The sequence below is a fragment of the Barbatula barbatula genome, assembly GCF_947034865.1.
Source record: "Barbatula barbatula genome assembly, chromosome: 2".
NCBI classification, from domain to species: Eukaryota; Metazoa; Chordata; class Actinopteri; order Cypriniformes; family Nemacheilidae; genus Barbatula; species Barbatula barbatula.
Window position 1 is genome coordinate 28,619,406 of NC_136767.1, and position 20,678 is coordinate 28,640,083.

The following is a 20,678-nucleotide window of genomic DNA, read 5'->3' on the forward strand; positions in this document are numbered from 1 at the left end:
GGGTGATGATGGGTGGGAGCTGAGCAGGGCGTTTTATCTGCAGATTCGGGGAGGGCCTGATGTATAACGGACACAAACAGAATCACAGCGGGAGTGGCCTGTGTGTTTCTGCCCCTTCAGAGCATCAATAAAAGGCGGAGAGCTCCGGACTTTGAGCACAGCTGTTCTCATCACACTAAATCCTGGATGCCTTTCCTAGCAGGAGAGATCCAATCTCACACCTGTAGCTTAGGGTGACCCTCTGAGACGCGGATGAAGAAACAAATCTTACTACTTTTCACATACCGAGGACTAGCGAGAAAAGGGAAGAAGAGTAAAAGAAGAAAATGGACAAGTTTATATTACGGAAAGCCGAGCCCAAAGACGTGTCTGATATACTGCGACTCATAAAGGTAAAACTCTACGCTCTACATTAAAGATTTGTTTGTCGACGAATGTTACTGATCTGATCAGAATATGTAACCTCCTTAAAATTGTTTCATTAGGAACTGGCAAAGTATGAAGAAATGGAGAATCAAGTTATTCTAACTGAAGAAGGTAAAGCATAATGCAATATCATTCACAGCACTCACAATCCTAAAGATTAAAGGCATGAACCATCAGTGTTGTCCAAGTCTGGCAATTTATTTAAATGCGAATGTTATGTGAATACATGCTGTGTATTATTTGTTCATGTATTATCTCCCGCTTAATTATGTTTTGACATGTCTATGGGAAGTGCTTTCTAACTGCACTCTTGGTTTTGTAGACCTCCTGGAGGACGGCTTCGGAGATCACCCGTTTTATCACTGTATAGTGGGCGAAGTGCCCGAAAAGCATCAGAGTGCTGATGGTAAGACACCAGCCTAGTCACTTTTGTTGAGTCTCAATACACAAAATCTTCAGTTATTCAAGTGAGGTAGAGATAGTCCATATTACGCATATACTATACATTAAAGGTGACGTTTGTTCTTCTTGGTATTAAAATACCAACACACATAGCACTTTAAATGAGGCATACGTAGGTTGACTTTCTATAAAATCTGAGTGTCCTGATCTGTTTGGAAAATTCATTTGTCTGGTCAGTGTCATACGGATAAAAGGGTATTACTGTGAATATATTGATGCAGATGCTAGAAGAGAAATGACACACATCACCTTTCATCAAGATTCTGTTTTATTTTCTTCCATGGAACACAAGATTAAAAGCAGAAAGACATTTTGAGCATTGACCTTTTAAATATTTAGCTTTTCCTGTTCCAGCAAACAGGACATTTACAGTTACAAACAGTTACATTTGCCAAGAACTTTTGTCCAATCCCCCTTCTGTAATCTATTGTCTTCAGGCTACAGTCTCTTGCTTCGCCGTGTACATGGCCTGTGCGTGTACATGGGTGGGCGGGGAGGTAACTGAAAGATCGGTTACAATAGTGTAACAAAAACAATATACCAGAGGTAAGGCAATGTCACCAACCTCATACAAGTGTTGGGTGAAACTACACTGTAAAACATTGCTGTAATTTTGCAGCAGGTTTGCCAGTAACTTACTTTAGATTTAATATACAATTTTGTTTTAAACACATAACTTTTTCTTTCCTGAAACAATACTAAATATCTTAGGTCACTTTTCTTGTAAATGTATCGTAATTTAAAAGGTTTCACATACTTTTACTAAAAAACAAGACAAAAAGTGCTTGCACTGTTGCTGTGCTAATGCCAGCAATGAGACCAGTCTCTTATTACTCATTTTGAATATCAAATGTCAAAGTAACTCGAATTGAAAACAGTACTAATAGGAAAGTTAAATCTACAATAAGTAACTGGCAAACCTGCTGTAAAACTACAGCAACGTTTTACAGTTTAGTTACTAAGCAAATAGTTGCTGTAATTTAATTATTTTTCCTTTGAAAACTAAAGTAAGGGATTACTCTGTAATTTAAGTCTAATTTTAAAATCTGTGCTTTAATGTATAATTCTCACATTTGTTATACTTTGGTCAGTTAATAATACTACTTACATATAGTATGTAGTTTTATACAGTATTATTTATTTGATTGAATGAAAAGAGCCGTTTCATGTCTATCATTGAATCGCTTATGTAATCAAGGTTGATATAGGATGAAGAAAGTAATTAAATACTTTTTGAAGAGAGTAATTTGTACTGTAATCTAATTACACTATTGAATATAGAAACAAATGTATAGTTTAATGGAATGTAAGTGGCTTTGGATAAAACCGTCTGCCAAATGCATAACTGTAAATTAATATGTAATTTGTAACTAGTAATTACTGACTTTTTCAGAGTAACTTGCCCAACACTGCCACACACCAAACAAAATATGTCCAAAACTAACAACTTCCCACCTATAATGGTTCATAGGGATTTGTTACCATTCTTGCATCTAGGGAAGCGAAATGTGCAGTGTTAAGAATACAACTTTCCATGATAATAATAGTCAATTCTACTTTGTTTAATAATGATTCAATTCCCAGCCCTACTGGTATGAATGTGCAAATTCAAGTGAACAACAGATTTATTGTAATCTGGATCTGGAATCATGTGACTGTGGTGTACGGAAGGGTTGTGATGCCCGTAATCCCACATAAATACTTTCCGAAATGAATCCAATGCAAATTTCAAAAAACCAACGGCACATTTCCAAACATCGTCGTCTTTGTGATTTTCCCAAATACTGTTGATAGCACTGATTGAAATATTAGTCATTGTTTGGCTTCTGTTTTCCAGGTCATGTGATCATCGGCTTTGCCATGTATTATTTCACCTATGACCCCTGGATTGGCAAATTGCTGTATCTGGAAGACTTCTATGTCATGAAGGAATACAGAGGTATGGCTGTTGTGTTTTCTGCATGGTTTTGATATCGTCTTTTTAAAAAAACTAAATTTGACCTTCTTCCATCGCTAGGTTTCGGAATGGGCTCTGAAATCCTAAAGAAACTGAGTCATGTACGTTTTTATCAATCATCTACTTTCCCTTCCATAACAGTAAAGTTTCCATAGTACACTTGTACTGGTGTTTTTCCGACGTAAAGTAGTTTGCAAAGGTCAAGGTGTTTACTAAGAGTTATAAATAATCGCAACATTATATGGCTTTTTAATCTTCCTCATGTCAGTATATCTTGTGCTAAATCTCTGTACTCTGATCATTTACTGTACTCTAGACGGCCGTGAGGACACGCTGCAGTAGTATGCACTTCATCGTGGCAGAGTGGAACAAACCCTCCATCGAGTTCTACAAGCGGCGTGGAGCTTCAGACCTCTCCCTGGAAGAAGGATGGAGGCTCTTCAAGATTGACAAACAAAACCTGATGAAGATGACGGATGAGGAGTGAACGAGAGGTCAGGACGATGCGGCTTCCAGAAGCGTACATGTGCCTTAGATGGCTGGAGGAATTCATCTGTAGTATTTAATCCATGATCAGCCCCTTGTTTATGGTGTCCACTAAAGTGAACAGATTTTTGACCATTCAGAATGATACATCTAAACTTTTATTTTATTCTAAATCATAATTCCATAAGATCTTTAACTTTATTATAAGTCATTTTGTGTTTTTGTGAAAGTAGTGATGCACTGAAGAACCTCTTGTTTTTTCAGGTCGAGCAAAACATTTCAGATTTCATCGATTTCATAATTCATGCATCAAATGCTTTAGTTTTAGATTTTGGCTACAATGCAGTGTACCGATGTTGTCATGCATATGCCATTTTATATTTCTGTTTAATGTCATTTAAGTAATGTTTTTAAATAGTTCATAGAGGAAAATTAAAAATGTTTAAATGGGTGTGTCTTCACGTGTGGTGGCTTCATTGTCTGATTATGATTGCACTTACTCCAGACTTGCATATATGAGATCTCATCCTGTTTTGACTGCTGGTGTCTGTAAATGTTAAGTGAACTAAACTGGGTGATAGTGACCGGAACAGGAAAATATGTTTTGCAGTTTTAAGCTACTGTGTAAAAGGACCCTTCACTCCAAAACCAACAGAAAGTCTATTTCCATCATGCTTTGAAACCTTTGTCTGATCTAAAGGAAACATAACTGTTAAAATAACAATGTCTTCCTGTCTTACGGACGTGTTCATATGGAGACATTCTTCACTGCAGATCTAACATTTATAACTGTAAATGACAATCTTTACAATGTATAATTTTCCAGATATTAAAGGGATATTCACCCCTAAATGTTTTTTATTATTATATTGTTTTATTACATTAGGACCCTCATGTTATTCCAAACTTGAAGGTTTTCTTCTGCAGAACATGAAAATATACGTGAGAACCATTGAGTCCAACAGATACAGAACCATGACATTTAGTCTTGAGAAATTTCTCAAGATATATTCATTTGTCTTCCCCAGAAGAACTTACAGGTTTTAAACAGGTTTTTGTATTAGCACCTATTGTACTATTGCTTTTTGTATGACATATCGCTTATTGTTCCCCGAACTCTTTGTAAGTCGCTTTGGATAAAACGTCTGCTAAATGACTAAATGTAAATGATAAAAAGGTTTTACATGAAAACATGCTGTGGTGGGGTTGAAGGTTCTGGTAATCGCTCGGTCTCGGTGTTGTCACAGGAAACTTCCTCCTTTTGGTCTCCCAGTAAAGAATATTCCAGCGGATATGAATGAGTCAGTGCTGAATATATCCCATTCAAAACAACAGGCCAGATATATATGCTTGTGCCATAAATTATTCATTCACAACGATTAAAACACATATCTAATTTAATGATGTTGAAGATCTCTTTGCAGAAAGATCAAACTTTTCAAATGTATCTTAAGTATTTCCAATGCTTTATAAATGATAAAAAGCTTTCTCTGATTGAATTTTTATCATGATTAATATTAAAATAAACATTAAATTTGTAAATAATATTTTCTACAATCAATCATCAATCGTGTCCTGCTGACATATATCCTGATTATGCCCCCATATTTTTTTATGCACGTAAAAAACTTTTCTATATCGAAAAGTTGCTTGTGCAGTATGTTGGTCACGTCGGGTGAATAAAGTATCATCTATCTATCTGTATTGACAAAAATACACAGCTATATTAAGTACACTAGCAGCATTACTAAATGTATAGAACATGATCCATCGGTTTTGTCTTATGCAAATCACTATTTCATCGATATTCATTGCAATATTTCAGTATATCCTGTTTTTAACTTTTATATACACTGGGATGAGTGCTTTTTTCTATTTCTCTGACAGCCTTTTGATGTCTACATCTGTCGTTCTGCAAATGATTTTTAAACACAAAATGTTTGGCTTTTTAGGTTTTAATGCTGTAGGTTCATTTTAAGTAAAAAGTGCAAGTATACAGTACAAAAATGAGATCCATCATAAAACCTTTATTTCGAAAGCTTGAAAGCATTAGAACTAAAAGGACACAGGCCTATGATCAGAATTAGGCCAACAAGTTGTCAGGTAACAACACGATTGTGTCTTTCCGGTCTTTGCTTGATACCATGTGAGCCTAAGGATATATGTTAACCAAGAATGCTGTATAGTGCCTCCATCTGCACGGAAGTCACCGAACATCCTTTATTTGAAACGAACAACCATTCTTAAGTTCTACTACCAAAAACATGGTAAAGTAAAACATTTACATTTAGTCATTTAGCAGACGCTTTTATCCAAAGCAACTTACAAAGAGTTCGGGGAGCAATAAGCGATATGTCATAATAGAGCGATAGTACAATAGGTGCTAATACTGTACACAATGGGATCCAAATGTCTTAGACCAGGTGATTTATTAAACCATGGAGATGGTCTTACTTAGTGCTCGAATTTAATCAAGTCAAAACTTATTTTTGTGGGGTTGGGGGTTTGTGTCGAAAATATACAATTTATACAAAATACACAATATATTTGATCATAATATGCATATCTATATTTATTCAAAACAGGCTTGCATAAAAGAACAGGCTTTTACTGTGTTTTGGATCAAATCAACAGGCTTGGAACAGAAATGACATTTAATTGTGGTTTGGCGTTTCAAATTTAAAGTGACATGACAACTAGCCCATAAACAAACCTAATACAAATTATTGTAAATAATTAATTCACAAAATTTACCAAATCCATCGCATGAATTTAATCACATTTGTGACCCTGGACAACAAAACCAGTCTTATGGGTCAATTTTTTCGAAATTGAGTTTTTTACATCAACCGAAAGCTGAATAGATAAGCTTTTTATTGATATATGGGTTGCTAAGATGGGACAATATCTGGTGGAGATACAAGAGTGTAAAACTCTGGAAGTAAAGGGTGCACAAAATCTAAATATTGAGAAAATCGCCTTTGAAGTTGTTAAACCGAGGCCACCCACTCACAAAAATAAAGTTTTTATATATTTCTGGTTGAAAATTTACAAAATATCTATGGAACATGATCTTTACTTAATATCCTAATGATTTTTGGCATTAAAGAAAAATCTATAATTTTGACCCACACAATGTATTTTTGGCTTTTATTTAAAATGTCCCCGTGCTCCATAAGACTGGTTTTGTGATCCAGGGTCAATATCATTATTATTTTTACTCAAATAAAAATATCCAATGGCCCCCCTAAGTAAATTTTTTACTTGTTATGGGAGTCCCTAATGCCTAATGGGGGTCCCGGATCCCCCCAGCCCCCCTTCAACTCGAGCACTGGTCTTACTTCAGAAACTTGCTACGGTTGCCATAACTTTCGTTGTTAGTGATGAATTGTATTGTCTAAATAACCAAGTGAGGTAGCCTGTGTGTAACAATATTACTTTAGTAGGCTTTAATATATACTATAAAATAAAGATGCAGACTCTTTAAGACTATTTTTGGCCAAGATGCAGCTGTTTTCTGGTCTGGTTTATACTGGTATTCTCACTGCCTGCGTGCGACGTGAGTCAACTATAAACTAACGTCACAACATCCGGTCGGTGATGTCACGACGCCTCCGCGTATATATACGCCAGCAACCGTCGGAGCTGACACAATACCTCTAGCGACTTCAGCTTACATGTAATACCTGACTGACGCCCGTACTTTCTGCTGAGGGCAACCCCCTTGGAAGCGAATGAAGAAACAAATCTTACTGCATTTCACATACCGAGGACTAGTGAGAAAAGGGAAAAAGAGTAAAAGAAGAAAATGTTTATATTACGGAAAGCCGAGCCCAAAGACGTGTCTGATATACTGCGACTCATAAAGGTAAATCGTCAAATATATTAGTATTAAACAATCTTAACTAATGTCGTCCGTCGGTTAGTTTGAATTCATTCAACGGTGAACATTTGTAACGTCACCCTTTCATATTTCAGGAACTTGCCAAGTTTGAGGAAATGGAGGAACAGGTTGTGCTAACCGAGAAAGGTACGTGACGTCTGAACTTTTATTCGGCCTTCAAACGTTAAAACCTGTCACATTAACTTGGTCATCTTTAGTACGTGTTTGTATTTATTTGTATATTTATTTATTTTTAGAGTTACTGGAGGACGGGTTCGGAGATCATCCGTTTTATCACTGCGTCGTCGCAGAAGTACCGAAAGAAAACCAGTCTACAGAGGGCAAGTCAAACATATCACTGTTTGTCGCATATTTAAGATGAACTATAGGCTAACGTTACCGTGTTGAAAATACTTGACGTTAACGAAACGTCGACGTTTACTCCGTCCATTTGGTGACGTCATTCTTCCCGTTATCGGGAACCGTATTATCACGAGACTGTGAATTATTCCAGCCTTGCGTTTAGTTTAGCCGCTTGAAGCTTTAAGATCCTATTGTACACTCAAAACGCAGTGCACATTCTTATGGAGTGTTTTTTTTTGTTTGTTTAGGTTATACAGTGATTGGGTTTGCCATGTACTACTTCACCTATGACCCCTGGATCGGGAAGCTGCTGTACCTGGAGGACTTCTATGTTATGAAGGAATTCAGAGGTATGATGCTGAAGACACGGTTCAGCTGTTTGCCTATAGATCAAAAACTAAACATGAGGTTTCTTTAACATAAAATGAATGTATCTTCTGTGCATTTACAGGTTACGGGATTGGCTCTGAAATATTAAGGACTCTGAGCGAGGTATACATGATACTGCACATTGGGACAAGATTAAATTAAACAAAGCGTAAACCATAAACATAAGCCAAACGTATAGCATCAGAAATGAACTATGCAAGATCGCCACGAATGTGAAATGAAAGCCCCAAGTAAAACCGCCACACACGACGAACAAAATTTAGCCAAATTAAACTTCTGTCATTTATTCAGACGTTTTTGTGTTTACAAAAGCACTTGACACCCCACAGTACACTGTAAGACGGAATCACTAACAAAACTAAACGGTTTGTGTGTGTACTGTCAGCACAACACTATATTTTGAGGGATTGTCTCAAGTAGTGTAAGAAATACGTATAAACCAAAAGATTTCATAAAGTTTAATGTCAGGACAGCCTTGTTTTTTGATGCATTTTAACACCGTTGTTGTATTCATTGAAATTAACACTAAGATGACATCTTTTAAGGTCCATCGTCATAAATGTTAAAAAAAACTGCACATTTATAGTGCAGTTAACCATAATAAAAATGATTTCTTGCACGGCTATTAGTTTTTGGTTGTACATTCAGACATCGTATCTCAAAAACCATCTAAACAAGGCTACCATTTGACCAGAAGGAAAAATAACAGGAATAGTTGGTTCACTCAATGTCTTCCTGTTTCACATCCCGCAGACGGCAGTTAAAACTCGATGTAGCGGGATGCACTTCATTGTGGCGGAGTGGAACACATCGTCCATCGAGTTCTACAAGCGACGTGGCGCCTCCGACCTCTCGCACGAGGAGGGATGGCGTCTGTACGAGATCGACAAGCTCAACCTACTCAAGATGTCTTCCAAGTAGACCTGTGGCGGACAGATGTTCAATAGACAGGGATTTCTATAGATTTCCTCTTATGCTTTTGATTGGTTTAATTTATATTGTCCATGAATAATGACTGAGATTACATCTGCAATGTATTGGTCAATAAAGTTTATACTTCGAGAGTGAGAAAATGAATCGCTGATTTGTACCAGTAAAGAACATAAAAGTAACTCATGTGTCTGGACCCAGTTTAGGGCTGTAATGAACACTTTTCAATGTCAAAAGCTTTAGGAATAATACTTATAATTGCTGCTATGGTTTTGAAGTCAACATGAAAGAGTATAACAACCCATTTTATCTATGTCTTGTACTTTCTGAAATGCAATATTGAATCTGATGTTATTGTCGCTATGGCAAGGGGTTTAAAAATAAGAGTGCTTGGGTAAACCATAAAATAACTTTCGGAGTCAAAATGATGTTTAAATGGGTTTCGTGGTTTGGAATCAAAACATTTTGTAGTTTAACCAAAGGTCAATTTTGATTTCATGTTGATTTTAAGCTCTCTAATATTTAGTAAGCGAAACGTTCTCCCTCAGGCACACATTTTAAATGTCTACATCACGTGAGGCTGCATTGGCACAAACAGGCGACCTCTTAATCTGAAAGAAGCTCTGAGGTTCTCAAACTGCCACAGTTTCAGTTTTTATGCAAAAGAACAGGAAGTTCGGAACGATCAGGCACAACCTGATAGTCAACATTAATTTCTGACATTCAGCACTATAACATTTCAACACATTCAGAAATCAAACCACAAGATCACATTTATTTTGTTACACAAGTGCTTTTATAATACAATCGCAGTAGCTTGTTTTCAAGTCTAAAACATTCACACCACTAACTCTTCTCTGATGACTGACAGATGAAAGAGGAAGCGGGTTGTGCAAAAACGGGGCATTAAGATCAAGGAGGGCAGATCCTGTATTTGCAATGCAACAAGAAACAGGCCATCTCACACTGTCACAGAATCATCCGGAAGAGATGAGAATCTGCAAACGTAAAGATGAAAGTTTATCTCGCTCAAAACGAAAGTGTCAATTTAAGTGACACTTAATTTATGAATGTGACTGGTTTAGATAGATTACAAATATAAATATCAAAGCAATTGTAGAGATTTTAAAGAAAGTAAACTACCCAAGCAAACCACTTTGCAAACAGGAGTTTGATTTTGTGCCATAAAACAAATACTGTATACTTATTAAACTACGCTTGATATTTTGTTAACTAATAAAATACATTTTAGGGGTGTAAGGATACACTCAGCTCACAATTGGATAAAATACACAATACTGGGTTCACAAAGTGATCACAATATTTTAAATAACACCAAAAATGTAAGTTAAAGGTTCGTATTTCAAACATTAAACATTTTCAATGACATTTTTGTTGCACATAAAACTTGTTATAGAACTGACAACATTCAAGGTTTAACTGAATGTTTTGAATGTGAATTAAAAACAACTGAATACCGCTCTCTCTGAAAAATTAAAAAACAGAATTTTAACATAACATGAAAACTATAGGAATTAAGAACACACAGGTCACGTGTTGGCAGCTAAACCAACGGGATTTAACAGTCGTCTATCCGTATAAAAATTAAATCATGATAAATCTACAACACATTGTTATTCATCCCCAAGTGCAAATATTGCACAGAGCCAGAATATAAATAAGTTTGTCCAATCACTATGTCTGTTAAAATCTTTATGTGGGGATAAAGATGCCGAGTTCTTCTGCTGTTTTGTACCTTAAGCTTTGGTTTCTCCACCAGAATTCTTTTCCGCTTGACTGTCCTATAAAAACACACAACAATATGACACTCAACACCATCTGCACATAGGAGAAAGTTTGGATAAGTGGAGACAAACTGACCTTCTGATGAACTCTGGGCTTATCTTTAAACAGCTTCTCCACGGCTACATAAGCCTGCAGGGCCCAGTCGTACACAGTGTCCCCTGTTCCCTGTCGAGGGAAGGTTATTAAGATCTTTAATAGATCATTGTATCAGAATTTCTGTGTGAATGATGACACCTGTGTGAATTTGAAGGGAACTAAATTTATACATCCACTGAAAACAATTGAATTCAAGTGGGAAAACAATAGTTCTAAAACAAATCTGTCGTATGCTTATTCTTGGGCTGTTCTATGATTTAATCGGTGACCCCCGCTGGTTTTTCAGGACGTGTCTGTCAGCATATCAGACAGACATTTTCTAAATGTGATTTTTTTTCGTAATGATGTGCCGACACCTTCAATCCCCCGGCACACATGATGGTAAAAGATAACAGGAGAGGTGCGGACCGCTTTCCACTGTCCATACAGGTCATGATCAAAACGGACACACATGTAATAATAAACCCCCTGTGTTTGTGCGCTTCACAGCGTGAGCTTCAGTTAATGTCCCTGGGAGGCATCAGGAATGCGTTTTATCTGCTGTTTTTCACTGGGCTGATGTTGTGGAACATTATGGATGCCTCACCCTTCCTGTCAATCACACCAAAGCTTGTCTCAGCGGGAGCGAAGGGTTGACACGCTGTGCTAAACCATGGCATCTAACAATAACAGTTACAAATAAAACCGAGGTGAAATGAATACAGGGCGCACCTTTACTATAGTTACAGCTTCTTGTGGATAGTAAAGAGACGCTGCCACGGCCATGAGTCCGCTGGGGTAGATAAGTCTCTTCAGCCTGGAGCCTGAAGAACAAACCTCAAAATCAGCTGCTAATAATGCACTGTGATAATGTGAATTGCATGAAGACACGCTAGCTTTCTGGGCTTCAAAACTAATGTCGACAAAAATGCCTTAATGCTTTATTATCCAATATCGTTTAAATAAAGCTGTATGTACTGTTATGTATGTGGAATAGACTGTTTGGGAGCGAATGGCTGCTGCTTGAAGCTATGCCCAAAAGACGGCTTTAAACATTACACTACCTCTTCCAAGGAAAAGTCCAATGATCCCAGCGAAGCCAATGACACACGCTCTGGGGTAAAACTCAGGTGGAGGGTTCTTCACGTAGGCATAGCTATCTGAATCAAAGCATAAGAGTCACGTCATTTAACAAACACTGTGCTATACCTACTTTAAGAAACACTTCACCCAGAAATTTGTATTGTCATTTTTCGTATACTTTGATAGTTAATGGGGTGCAAGAACTGTTTGGTTACAAGCATTCTTACAAATGTCTTTCTCTGAGCAAGGAAATTTATACAGATTTGGAACAACTCAAGGGTGAGTAAACAATGACAGAATTTTCATTTTTGGGGGAACTGTCCCTTTAAGCTTAAATGATCTTATATATGAGTTTAAACCATGGTCTGTTTAAATACTGGATTTCGATTGGCTGTACGGTGTGCATTTTAACCATTTAATGCACAGGTAGTTCCAGTCAACGGACAAAAACTACTGTAATTTTCTGATAAAACATTATCATTAAACATCAATAACAGCTTGAACTTGGCAAATGACCAATGGTCTAAACGTGATAATCCACAGCTAGCCGTGCATTAAAGGTCAGGTATTGGGTGGTTCTTGGCCTCCACGTCGTGCACTAAAATCCTTTAATGAACGGCTAGCCGTGGATTATCCCTTACTAAAAGCACGTTTCCTTTATATGTGTGTGATCACGTACTTTGTCCAAACTGTACAGTACTGTCCAACCTGGGTTTCACTGCTCCATAGACGCCCTTGGGTTCCAATTCAAACACAAGAAAAAAACATAACATAACTTAAAAGTTTACAGAAAATTTATTCTATATGCTTATTAAAAACTCTTGCGAATCACAAATAAACGCTTAAGCTAAAGCGACAGACCCACACTGACCTTAAAAGTAACATTTGCGAAAGATGTAGAGTAAATGTTCACTCAAAATGAAAATGCAATTTATTTACTCGTCATTTCTGAACTCTTTGTTCCGAGGAATTCATACGATTTGGAAAACATTTCCATGAACCTGGAAGATTTTTCTCGCTGTATGATTTTTTTTGTACTAAAAACCGTGTGCTTTTAAATATATCACGGAAAAGGCAAAGTTATGCCAGTTTGGGACGACACAAGGGAAAGTAATGCAATTCCTTTCCCAGTCCAAAGGTTTATTGGTTGAAATCTAGGTTTACAGTCTCTAGGTTTATAGCTTTTTAAGATTTTGATACTTTACAAAAGTTCACCCTGAATAAATCTTTATATCAACAGCTATAAACGCATAATGCATGACTGATACAGATAAGATATAACAAAAGCTATAACAGATAATCAGATCTGTCTGAGATGAAGGTGAATAGTTCAGCCCTGTCATGTAATGTATTACAGCTGAAGCATCTTTTACATGTATATATTCCAATAAACATGTGCGTAAAAACAATAAAACCATTCCCCACATCTGGGTCTGTAAGTGATGTGGGGTTTTTCATAAAGGCTGTTCTGCTTTCAGTGTGACTCTGCTCGTGTGTGCGGAAGTTATATTCAGCTGAACACTGAGGTCACAGCAACAGCGGACAACATGTCAAACCTTCTATCAGCTGCGTGTCTGTAATGCTCTCATGTCACATTTCATCAGATCATTCCTCTACTTTTGTTATATTTTCAATACGCTGTATCATCCTTCAGCTTCACGCTGTTCACTTAAGAACATCACACAATACAACTGGAGAGTTGCACTGCCAAATCGTTTTAAAGAAATGGTTAAAGTCACGTTCATTATTACCATCTGTCTGTTTTAGAGATTGACTTTTACTCTGAACCAAACATTATGAGGATAACATTGACTGTGTATTATCCACATTAAAGCCACAATATGTAAATTTGGACCGCTAGATGGTGCACTTTCAAAACAACAACAAAAGGCGAAGCTAAATGGCGTTATGAATGAGAGTGGAATTATGGTACAGGTCGTTTTCACAATCCAGAGGCGTATGGAGATCACCCATCATGTTCACGGACGAGGTCATGAATGAATTGTATTTCATGTCATCGTAATGAATTTGCTTACAAGAAACGTGGAATGTGATACTACATTAGCCTGCGAATGATATTGGACTTTGTCAATTGATTTGGTAGCGTAATGCTACACAGTTGTACGTGTTTAAAACAGTCATACATTTTTGGGGGTTTCCTTTGCTCGCCAAAGAGTAATCATGATCCATAATAACAGAACAACAGATGCTGTATAACCACTTCCACATTTACCATAGTTTCTACAACCGGAAACTGAGGGTAATGCAGAGCAGCGGATATTAAATCACTGATATGCAAGGGACGGGCCATTATATTAAATAGGAATGTCTCTGGATTTGCACATTATTGGGAACATTTGGGATCATGTAAATACACAACTGCATGACATATATCACACTGTGCAAGTGATTTTTGGATATTTCACCACAAAATTCTTCCATATTGTGGCTTTAACAACAAGGAGAAATAATAAGGTAGAGGCACACTGATAAATTCCAGAAAGCCTGTGAAGTTGAATGAAAATGAGGATGTGTGCCTGCTATATTTCTGTACTGTATGTCTGATGTATGTGCTCATCTGTACCTGAACTTTCTGTCTGGCCGAGCCGGCTGTTTGCTGAACACGACCCAGAACCCCAGAGACCAGACGGCCAAATCAAAACCGCAATGAAGAGGAACCAAATCATGAATGTCAAATGATTTCTTTATCATTATGTGAGGCAGGACGAATGCTAGGAAGAGCTACAGTCCATTTAATATGAGCTTCTATTATTTACTAACTACACATATCAAAAATCTATCAAATCAAAAAAGAAAAGGAATTATATTTGACTGCAGCTCTGACACAGACCCCACATAATAAAATGAAATAAAAAGAGATTTTCAAGTGATTAGTAATAGAGGACATATTAAGGTAATTAGGTTAGATACATTCATTCATCAACACAATTACTCAAAGATTTTTCTTAACAACATTATTTAATTCCACATGAAAGAAATGATTGGTGTGTATAAGAAAGTGGTGAGAATGAATTGTGTTCTGGTTAGAAATGCCATGCAGAACAGATGCACTAGCCAGCACAAACATGCAAAGCTGTGACGCTTTATGTGTTGCTATAAAAAACTCCTTTAGGGTGATAAAGACCCCTCGGCTGCTCATCGGGTCCTGATCCCCCTGTCTGGATTACTTAGGCGATAATGATCGGCTTGATATCAATACAGGGTCTAGTCTGACAGTTTTTACCTGGCACAAAGTGGTATAAGGCTCAGCCAGTTTTCTTAATGTGGTGACACGTTCTTCCACCTGCCCTTTCTCAGGCTCCACATATCTGAACCTCTCCTGCGGTGTCGTGTAGAGAGACAACTGCAAAAGCGATGGATTTAAGAAAAACAGTTAAAAAAATGTAAAGTGTAAATGCTGAAATAAATACAGATATTGGTCTAGATTTCAGATTAAAATTTGAAAGAATACATCGCTTCCATCTTAACTTTTTACTTCTGGTTTGTTTATTATTCTTACCACAAAACTGGCACAGTTGTACATTTAAATGACGTAATAGTTTTAAAATAGTTGGTTTGATCGTGTGGTTTTGTGGGATTCGCTGTACCTCGTCCACACTCAGAGCTGTGCTGGGTTTATCATCTCTGCTGCGGGCCAGCACAGAGGCCGATAACATTCCCAGAGCCCCTGAGACTCCAGCTACCCCTCCCACCTATCAAAACATCGCCAGGAAAACAGAGGACATAAATAAACCAGTCAGACAGTATTAACTGATCCAAACCTCTTAAAGGTCAAGCTCAAACACTGCACAACTTCACAAAGTTTGTATTGAATGTCAACACACTTGACACACACACACACATTGACCCAAAGTACCCACACAGAGTTGTTTTGAGAACATTCAAGGTCTCACTACTCGTTTTTAAAGAAATTCTGTGAAACCCTTACTAAATTAATTCAGTTTTTTCAGTTAAAGTGTAGAGATCACGTTTTTTACACCATGATATCACCATTACCGCAAATACTGCAGTTAAACTAAAATTACTGTGGTAAACCCACAGTTCATATCCGAAGAGCAGTGTTTGGGTTTTTCTTGACTAATATCTGAGAAAATATGAGTTATGAAGTCTGTATCAGAAAGTACTGTTGAACAATCCCATTTTTAAAACAACAGATTTCTAGAACGTTTGATTGTCCTTCAAACTTCAAGGTGTTTTGTCTCCACGTATTGGACACATGTGGTACTGCAGCGGTCACTCGACAAGCGTGGATGTCAAATAATATTTTCTTTATTTTTTAAGGCATATTTTAAAAAGAACACTTTACAAAATAATCACCGTTTTAAATACAAGATTTGTGACTTACCGTCGCATGATAGACAGTGAGTAAAAAAATGCTGACCTCGATTTTATTCTAGTAAAACTGTCGTAACCTCGGTTATTTTCACAAGTAATTTCAACGGATACCGTGAAATTAAATGACACGTTCGATATATATATATATATATATATATATATATATATACACAAATAGAGGCTTTTTAAAAACACATGATACGTTTCCAATTTTATCTCATGCGGTGTCCTTGTATTTCCTGTCCCTTATTATAAGCACTTAAACTCGATTGAACTCCTTGTAAGTGTTTAATAATCATGAATAGCGCACGGCTAGAACAAACCCGAGCGAATACAGAAGGACGAGCCGCAATAAGAGCAAGACTGACGGATCACTTAAAGTTTGTAATCCTCACCTTGTACATGTTCCGATTGTCTTCTTCACCGCTGAGAAGCGCGAGCACACCATCACAGTTACCGCCATCTAGTGTTCACGAAGCGCATTACAACAAAGATGATATAAATTGACAAGACGCCCCTGTTTTATATAAATTGGGAAAGCGCGACCTTCTAGCAAAGGACGCCGGAAAGGAACCAATCATCAATCGCTAAATACTATATTTGGGGGAGGGGCTCTACTGTATGTTGAGAAGCGCTTGTCAACATTTACGCACGACAACAACCTATTTTAGTTCAAATTGAGGTTAATAAACAAAATGTATTGTACGATTGATGTAAGTTTCATTTTGTCAGAAATATGACGTTATATTGCGACCTCCATCGTGCGAGTTTGAAGATATTCCAATTAGCAATTATACCAAGATAATTTGCTATTGATATTGACACAATTCCAAAGAGTGTGACAGTATTGAAAAAACAACTGCATTTCAGAAGGAATCAGCATCCTTGTAGAAACATTTTGATTGAAAATGTTGATGTTTTAAAACAAAAATGTATTAATAAGATTATAAGGGATGCTCTTTGTTCTGTGTCTTTACCTGCAGCAAGATTATTTTGGTCTTCTTTATTTGGTCTCTTGGGTTAAAGCTTGGAAACTGCCAAATAAGTTTTGTATCAATAACAAAATGAAGAAAGTGTCTTATAGAATAGCCCATATAATTGATCCTGCTAAGCATGTTTTGGAAAGATTTAAGCTTAATAACGTATATACCTGTGAATTTTGTGGTCAAGAAAGAGAAGAAAAATTTTCACATTTTATTAACGACTTCAAATTGTATATAGATAAAAAAGTTAAAAAGCACTGAAAACATGTAAAGCTCTGAAAACATTTAAATCTATGTAATTCTATTTCTTTCTTTTTTCTATTTTCGTTTCTACCTGGCAACGAATGTTAATGTGACTTGAATATGTAATACCTCTTGTTCTTATGGCATTGATTTAATAAAGCATACAAAATGTATAATAATAAATTAAAATAAAAACAATAAAAAAAGTTTGAAGATATCGGTTCTTCCCATTTTATTACATAGGGCGTGGTCTTGTATGACTGAAATTAGGTGCTGCAAATATGGCTGCCGAGTGCGGAGACTTTCCCGAAAGGTACTTGGATTGTAGTCAGATTGTGTTTATTCCGCCATCTGGTGTTCATGAACAGCACTTGCACTCTAAATAATGCTTTTACACTGATCGGTTATTTTAATCATTTTAACAATTTGTTTACCGTTATGTCATCACAATGCGTATTGTTTAAGGGGACACTTGTTAGCCTATGTTGGCTGTATTGTCATGTCATTTGGTTTAAATTCGTTCATCGGTTCCTTAGCAACCAAGACGAACAAAGTCAACAACGTCAAAAGCAGTTTGGGCATGTAAAGTTAAAGTACGTTTTCTCTGACATCATGAAGAAACGTAAACTTGTATAAATATTGCCGATTTAAAAGCATTCAGAACTACACTAAAAAATATAGGCTATTTACAAACTATTCTAATTTGCTTTTTTAAATGGAGCTGCATGAGAATTGTGCCAGAAGAATTCAGTCATACTGGAGATCGTATAGAAACAGAAGACTCTTCAAACTCCTTGTGAATACGGTACGCTCAGCAGTAAGTTAATCTTGCCTTTTTTAAACCAGAAAACAATCCCCCAAACATGCAAAAGTGAACTGTTCGACAATTTCAACGCGAGACTTATTACTTTATTCAACAATGTTACTCTTAAAAATAGTAAATGTGATTTTGTATGCATGAGGCTATGTGGGTTCAATAATGAACCTTTAACATCCACAAAACCTTTTTGAACCTTTGGTCCCAATTTTTTATGCGGCATAACTGTATAGAACCCTTTTTAACACATTTTACTCAAGTCCATCAGATGTATACTGCAAGGATATATTTATTCGATTCTTTCAAGTCGTCATTTCATTATTCTGCATTTACTTGTGTCTGTGTTTCAGGAGCGGTGTCTTGCACCAGCTGCCCTGCGTCAGCTGAGCCCGAGAGAAGCCCAGCTTCTGAAAGACCCCAGTCTGAAATACAGGCTCAGATTCAGGCAGGTGGACTTGTGTTCAGATCCACGTTTACTTTACAGATAAATTCACGTGTAAACAACAGCTTACACATCAACACGCATCCAAGCGTAAACCTCAACTGATGGTTAGGCTAAATAAACTCCACGACCACATACTTTGTCACATTGTCCCTCTCCGTTTTTCATAAATATACAGGCCTGTTAGTGATAGACTGGTTGATAAACAGGTTAAGTCGTTTTTCTGATATGCTCAGGTTCGCAGGAGCTCATTTTCCACCTTCTGTGGTGTTCAAGATTTTCCACATTGGCGTTGGAGGACATTATCTCTCCGGCAAAAAACTTTTCACTCCCTCCAACCAGGTACGGTTTTGAATCAGTGTAATATTGAAAAATGTTTACCCTGGAGGCAAAATAATAAAATGCTGTGCATTTTAAACAGGCCACAGCAGACACGTGCAGAATGATGGGAGCTAGAACATTCATGGACTTCGTCTCAGTGGACGAGATTCACAGGCGGAGCGGAGCCATTACTGAAGCACAAGATGTCATCTGCATGAGAGACTTTATGCAGGTTTTTCAATATTTGATAGTTTGTAAACATATTGTGGTGCGATCGTGTTGTTTATTCATCCTTTACGCCCTCTCAGTATTCCAGCCACCTGGATGAGCTTCCCGCTTGTCTAGGCGGTCGGGAAAACAGCTGGAGGTTTCTGTCTCAAGTGGTCTTGTCACGGAACATTCCCAGGGAGAATATCAAATCAGGAACGGCAGGTTCTGTTGTGGCACATCTAAAGAAAGGGCCGTCGTGGGGACATCTCTCCTCCTCTCATTTCCCCAGACAGCAGCTCTCTCAGAGGTTCCCACTTACCTCTTACTTTACTGAAATTATAATGACACACTGTTTCCTTTTTATAAAACCAGTAAGTGTCCCGCAGGCCGCAGATACAGTCAATTCTCTCACATGCTTCGGTTGAGACATGTTTTTTTACCCATATCACCTTTCTCATATTCTAGATGTTTGCCAGTCTCTTCACGGCGCTCAGCTCGAGTTAAGAACACTGCAGCTCTTAAGAGACGCCTCTACACCGTGAGCGAGGCAGAGAGAGTACGTTCAATTCTCATTCATTTCATCATTTTCACATAGATGTAAAAATGGTAGCCCTTTAAATCATTCAAGCTCCAAAACCTGAATACATTCAAATAAAATCATCATATTAAAAACATATTCTAAAGTTAACAGCATGCGACAGAATCAAGGGATGTACGAAATGATGCCTTATATGAATTCACTGTTGGACCAAACCATGTCTGCTCTCCAGAACCCGGTCTTGGAAGAAGAAAGGCGTTTGGACAACATTAATAACTATAACACGGATAAACAGAACACTGCTGAGAGATACGACATCAAAATTGTTCTGCCATCGGTTAAGACTGAAGATTATGATGACAGCTCATCTGAGTCTGAATGGGAGGAAGAGGCTGAAAAACTCTGCAACTGGTCGAAAAAACTGAACGTGGATGATATTGATGCTCTTCAATGTGTTGATGGATAAAATTGCTTCATTTCTGTAACACATCCGCAATAAGCCTGAAAGCTTTTTTGTATATTGTGATCGCGCAAGAAAACATTGTTAGGACAAAGATTTCGTGTTCTGTTTTAAGAATGTTATTAGGATTTGTCACTTAATGTCAAAATTTTGAAACATTTTCTATGTAATCTTGTTTTTAATCTATTTCAAAGTTATTCAAATATCAAACCAACGTTTCAAAGAGATGCTGAGATTGTTAAACAATGTGGCTACCTCCAGCAACAAAAGTACTTTTTAAATATGCTCTGAAAAATAAAGGTTCTTGAAAAGATCTTTGTCAGGGTCCATAACAAATATTAACATGCACACAATCTTTCTGCGGATATAAAAGTTAAAGATATAGTTCGAGACTTTGACTGAAAGTTTATTTTTCAGGAACACAAAATGCTTTTATGGCATTGCTGT

The 20,678-nt window shown here is 37.1% G+C and overlaps 3 protein-coding genes across 10 annotated transcripts; 2 read left to right on the top strand and 1 right to left on the bottom strand.

Moving 5' to 3' along the window:
- Positions 1-89: 89 nt before the first annotated feature.
- On the top strand, positions 90-8,888 carry LOC306891175 (diamine acetyltransferase 1-like; the record flags this gene model as incomplete). Of its 3 annotated transcripts, none has more annotated exons than XM_079451229.1 (6): positions 90-392; positions 486-537; positions 749-832; positions 2,726-2,827; positions 2,906-2,946; positions 3,162-3,782. In XM_079451229.1, the coding sequence occupies exons 1-6, from the start codon at positions 327-329 to the stop codon at positions 3,330-3,332; spliced, it is 516 nt and encodes a 171-aa protein (XP_079307355.1). In that variant the 5' UTR covers positions 90-326. The 3 variants fall into 3 exon arrangements, with proteins under 3 accessions (XP_079307355.1, XP_079307357.1, XP_079307356.1); XM_079451231.1 differs by lacking the exons at positions 486-537; positions 749-832; positions 2,726-2,827; positions 2,906-2,946; positions 3,162-3,782 and adding exons at positions 7,310-7,361; positions 7,472-7,555; positions 7,826-7,927; positions 8,029-8,069; positions 8,721-8,888 and having other exon boundaries at positions 186-392; XM_079451230.1 differs by lacking the exons at positions 90-392; positions 486-537; positions 749-832; ... (1 more) ...; positions 2,906-2,946; positions 3,162-3,782 and adding exons at positions 6,931-7,199; positions 7,310-7,361; positions 7,472-7,555; ... (1 more) ...; positions 8,029-8,069; positions 8,721-8,888.
- Positions 8,889-9,097: 209 nt separating this feature from the next.
- Positions 9,098-16,701, bottom strand: apooa (apolipoprotein O, a). 6 transcript variants are annotated; one of them, XM_079451224.1, is made up of 10 exons: positions 16,613-16,685; positions 15,470-15,574; positions 15,106-15,225; positions 14,446-14,478; positions 12,541-12,595; positions 11,843-11,938; positions 11,511-11,602; positions 10,779-10,868; positions 10,654-10,699; positions 9,098-9,895 (listed from the first exon to the last, which is right to left on the bottom strand). In XM_079451224.1, the coding sequence occupies exons 1-9, from the start codon at positions 16,619-16,621 to the stop codon at positions 10,655-10,657; spliced, it is 645 nt and encodes a 214-aa protein (XP_079307350.1). In that variant the 5' UTR covers positions 16,622-16,685; the 3' UTR covers positions 9,098-9,895; position 10,654. The 6 variants fall into 6 exon arrangements, 5 of the variants coding, with proteins under 5 accessions (XP_079307350.1, XP_079307351.1, XP_079307354.1 ...); XM_079451227.1 differs by having other exon boundaries at positions 9,533-9,895; positions 16,541-16,619; XR_013786329.1 differs by having other exon boundaries at positions 9,654-9,895; positions 10,779-11,390; positions 16,613-16,648.
- Positions 16,702-17,972: 1,271 nt separating this feature from the next.
- cUnhxorf58 (chromosome Un CXorf58 homolog) lies at positions 17,973-20,538 on the top strand. Its single transcript, XM_079450993.1, has 7 exons — positions 17,973-18,260; positions 18,611-18,705; positions 18,939-19,044; positions 19,124-19,255; positions 19,332-19,540; positions 19,699-19,789; positions 20,004-20,538. Exons 1-7 carry the CDS (start codon positions 18,159-18,161, stop codon positions 20,235-20,237), a joined length of 969 nt encoding a protein of 322 aa, XP_079307119.1. The 5' UTR covers positions 17,973-18,158; the 3' UTR covers positions 20,238-20,538.
- The last annotated feature ends 140 nt before the right edge of the window (positions 20,539-20,678 follow it).

What these genes read in the sequence shown, in the direction of transcription:
- apooa (XM_079451224.1), bottom strand. An exon ending in TGGACTTTTCCTTGGAAGAG is followed by an intron (nt 11,603 to 11,842) that starts GTAGTGTAATGT and finishes TTTGTTCTTCAG; the next exon opens with GCTCCAGGCTGAAGAGACTT. An exon ending in AAGCTGTAACTATAGTAAAG is followed by an intron (nt 10,869 to 11,510) that starts GTGCGCCCTGTA and finishes TTCCCTCGACAG; the next exon opens with GGAACAGGGGACACTGTGTA.
- cUnhxorf58 (XM_079450993.1), top strand. Translation starts at nt 18,159, where the DNA reads ATGGAGCTGCATGAGAATTGTGCCAGAAGAATTCAGTCATACTGGAGA. An exon ending in TGAATACGGTACGCTCAGCA is followed by an intron (nt 18,261 to 18,610) that starts GTAAGTTAATCT and finishes TCTGTGTTTCAG; the next exon opens with GAGCGGTGTCTTGCACCAGC. An exon ending in TTTTCACTCCCTCCAACCAG is followed by an intron (nt 19,045 to 19,123) that starts GTACGGTTTTGA and finishes CATTTTAAACAG; the next exon opens with GCCACAGCAGACACGTGCAG.